This window comes from Antrostomus carolinensis, unplaced genomic scaffold (genome assembly GCF_000700745.2).
Source record: "Antrostomus carolinensis isolate BGI_N321 unplaced genomic scaffold, ASM70074v2 scaffold16329, whole genome shotgun sequence".
In the NCBI taxonomy this organism is placed as follows: Eukaryota; Metazoa; Chordata; class Aves; order Caprimulgiformes; family Caprimulgidae; genus Antrostomus; species Antrostomus carolinensis.
Genome location: NW_010339415.1, coordinates 15478 through 19588, shown reverse-complemented (window position 1 = coordinate 19588; position 4111 = coordinate 15478). Strand labels below are relative to the sequence as shown.

At 42.1% G+C, this 4111-nt stretch overlaps 1 protein-coding gene across 1 annotated transcript in view; it reads right to left on the bottom strand.

The window, feature by feature from the left end:
- Nucleotides 1-8: 8 nt before the first annotated feature.
- CPSF3 (cleavage and polyadenylation specific factor 3) overlaps nucleotides 9-4111 on the bottom strand; it is a gene marked incomplete at both ends in the record, with an annotated part of 18745 nt that continues 14642 nt past the window's right edge. The window contains 3 exons of the mRNA XM_010175849.1: nucleotides 9-71; nucleotides 2698-2794; nucleotides 3272-3341. Coding sequence (XP_010174151.1) covers nucleotides 9-71; nucleotides 2698-2794; nucleotides 3272-3341 — 230 coding nt within the window. The remainder of the gene's footprint in view (nucleotides 72-2697; nucleotides 2795-3271; nucleotides 3342-4111) is intronic.

The following is a 4111-nucleotide window of genomic DNA, read 5'->3' as shown; positions in this document are numbered from 1 at the left end:
CTCTGTGCAGCCAGTTCTACCATTTCACGAAGAGATTCGTCGTCTTCACTTCCGGGCTCACAGTCAACTGTCTGGAACAAAAAAAGAAGTATTTTAGAACAACTAGCACTTCATCTTCCTTTTCAGCTGGAGAAGAACGCTCATCAGGGGAAAAGAAAAAGTAGGCATGCAAATTGAAAACAAAGTTATCAAGAGCAGCACTGTCTGTTTTTAAATGGTCTGCCAACATGCAGAAGAGTTCTGAGAAGACTTAGGGAAGTCCTGCTGAGGAACAAGAAGCTTAATCCCGCATTTTATGTTTGATTAACTTGTTTCAAAGCTACTACATAAAATGCATTAAATTCTGTAGATTGCATTTAATTCACAATCAAGTAAAAACACACAAGGTTCAGTCCTTAGAGATTTAATTTTATCTGTGAATTCCCCCGCATTGTGTGAGGTTAATATTGTAAAACATGCGCGTTCATCACGGAGGTACAAGGATGTTCCCAGACCCATAAGAACATCTACATCAAAATAAAACCCCAACGAGATTTATTTATCACTAAAACAATTTAAAATGTCCTCCTAGAGAAAGATGCCCACCTCAAACATACAAGTTCTTCAACATTCAACCCATCATGTTGATGTCTACATGGGAAACTGATTATATAGGACCATTCATATCTTCTGCAGGATATTGATATTCCCCCAGCCTTCTCTTCTCCAGGCTGAACAGCCCCAACTCCCTCAGCCTGTCCTCATAGGAGAGGTGCTCCAGCCCTCGGATCATCCTTGTGGCCTTCTCTGGACTCGCTCCAGTAGGTCCATGTCCTTCTGCTGCAGGCCCAAGAACTGGATGCAGAACTCCAGGTGGGGGCACCAGAGCAGAGCCACGCTTCTCTTGATGCAGCCCAGGATACGGTTATTGGCCTTCTGGGCTGCAAGTGCACATTGTCGGCTCATGTTCAGCTTCTCGTCCACTACCACTCCCAAGTCCTTCTCTTCAGAGCTGGTCTCAAGCCATTCATCACCCAGCCTGTATTTGTGCTTGGGGTTGCCCCGACCCAGGTGCAGGACCTTGCATTTGGCCTTGTTGAGCTTCATGAGGTTAGCACCGGCCCACCTCTCAAGTTTGTCAAGGTCCCTCTGGATGGCATCCCATCCCTCCAGTGTGTCAACCGCACCACACAGCTTGGTGTCGTCGGCAAACTTGCTGAGGGTGCACTCAACCCCACTGTCCATGTCACTGACAAAGATGTTAAACAGCACCAGTCCCACCACTGACTCTTGGGGGACACCACTCATCACTGGTCTCTACTTGGACATTGAGCTGCTGACTGCTACTCTTTCAGTGTGGCCATCCAGACAGTTCCTTATCCACCGATTGGTCCATCCATCTAGTCCATGCCTCTCCAACTTTAACAGATGAGGATGTCATGTGGGACAGTGTCTAACGTCTTGCACATGTGCAGGTCGGTGATACCAGTTGCTCTTCTCTTATATACCAATGCTGCAATTTCGTCATAAAAGGCCACCAGATTGGTCAGGCACGATTTACCCTTGGTGAAGCCATGCTGACTGTCACCAACCACCTCCTCACTTCCTGTCGCAGTGGGAGAACTTGAGCACTCAATATGAGCGATCAGCAAGCTTCGTTTATTGATTAGCGTTCAGCATACTTATACAGTTCTTAATGAGATCATACATATTCTGTAACCTAACTAATTAATTGGTCACTATCCTAAACGTCAACCCCTCCCCTAGTTCCTCATTCTTGGTTGCTTACTCCCTTAGTTCCCATGCCTTAGCTGACCGTAAGCAAGCTGTTATCGTATAACAGCTGCAGTCAAGGACAGTGTGTCCTTACCACCTTAGCACTTCAGACTAACAGAGTCCGATGTTTCCCAAAATCCTGGTCAGCCATCTACAGTATGTCTATGTGACCCTTGTCAGCTAACCAATCCTCGACACTTCCCATATGCTTTAGCACAGTTTCCAGGAGCATCTGCTCCATGATCTTGCCAGGCACAGAGGTGAGACTGACCAGCCTGTAGTTCACCAGATCTTCCGCCAGTTCTCTCAGGACCCACGGATGCCCCTCATCAGGTCCCATGGACTTGTGCATCTTCAGGTTCCTTAGATGGTCTCAAACTTGATCTGCTCTTACAGTGGGCAGCTCTTCATTATCCCAGTCCCTGCCTCTGCCTTCTGTGACTTGGGGGATGTGACTCAAGTGCTTGCTAGTGAAGACTGAGGCAAAAAAGTCATTGAATACTTCAGCCTTCTCCACATCCCGGGTGACCAGGTCTCCCGTTTCCTTCAGGAGGAGGCCCTATTTTTCATTTTTATACAAATAGAGAACTGCTGAAAAATATGGGGTTTTCTCCCAGACTGAGTGCATTTGTCACTAAACATCGCTAGCATTTTTTTAATGAATAAAACTCTCCAGCAAATGCTTCTGTAACAAACTCAGTAAACTCAGCCTCAGCCTACAGGCTCAATCGGAATTCCTCTCGGAAAGGCTGGGTGCTGATCGACTGATGGGAATGTCAGTGAAGTGACTGGAAAGTCATAAAGGCTTAAGCTGTTTTGATACCAAATACAAAAAAGTGTTTCCTTAGCAAAGGGGCACATGATACTCCTGGCAGCACTGAACTGGAGACTCCCCTCTGCTGCACACAGTGCACACAAAAGCAAGCGCTTTGCTGTACGTACCCGAGTTTCCAGGGAAATGTTTGCAGTCTTTCCATCAACTGTGATGCACAGCACAGAACCATCTTTTGAACTCACACAGTCTTCTCCAAACATGTCCCTAAAACAAAGATCTATGTATGTAAGATGTGGCCAAACAGCAAACTTAGGGTTTTCTTTCTACTAATCTTAGGCTTCCAAAGGCATTTCATCAGCAGAGTATCTCCTTTCAGCAGCTACTGTTTAACCCACTCAGATATAATTAACAAATACCCATCTAAATTATTATGACAGTGGGGGAAGGATTCCTTTGATTTCAAAAGAGGTAAGAGTTCTACCTAAATAAGAGAACATACATCAGAGTAAGTTTTAAAAGAGAAGTGATCCAAACCAGTCTTTTCATAAGCATTCGTAGCATAATTTGGGGAGAAAACTTAAACTTTCTTTACTTAATTCTTGGCTTTCACAGAAATCAGACTGAATTAAATTCGCACAAAGTATTTTTAAATAACTGTATCTTTAAACTGTATAATAAAATTATTGTATTTACATGATTAACCATGATAATTTTCCTTTAGAAAAATATATGCCAACTTACTGAAGCATGATCTCCATTCTTTTCCTGTATACATCCATATCTACTTTTTTTGAAATTTTTTGTACTGCAGCTGAAAAGAAAAAGTCATTTTACTTTCACAGACATTTACTGGGAGGGAAAAGATACAACCTCGTTTCTAATTCACTTTCATGATAAGCAATCTAAAAGCTATATAAGATATATATGTTTAAACACATTATAAAGAATATGTCATTAAAAAGATGTAAGAGTCGAGGAAGTACATACATTTTAAATGCTCCCTGTACTTACCACATTTTAAAACAGAGAACTCTGCGAGTTTAATTCTTACTTCTCAATTCTCCTTTTTATTGTTAACACTCATTACTTCTCACATTTCCTTAAAAGTGAAACTAATCCACTCTCATAGTTTTTTTAATAATCCCTTAAGTTTCTATTGTTATTGTTAGAAAACAGTTCATCATGGAGGCTGAGAGCATGCAGAGAATACATAAAGTAAAACTGGACAACAATAATGCTCTAAGAAGGATACAAAACTGTCACATATGTGACTAGGTGAGCAAGGGTACACAAAGGCAGAATTTAACAAGATCTTTGTAAGTAAAATAATAACATATATGCCAAGTAATAATGCAGGTAGTGGCAAAATAGTTATTTCAAACCCTAGAAAATAGAAACAAAATCCTTTATTTTGATAAATAGATTATCATTAAATTATCTGTGTTACTGTGTTGCCAAGCTGCCAGCACTTACCCTCAGTGGCCAACCCAATATGCAATACGTGCTCCAGATTCTTCGCACAGTGCTGTGCATGTTCACATGGTTACAGGGTCTGCCTAAGTCTAACTGCGAAATTAGTGT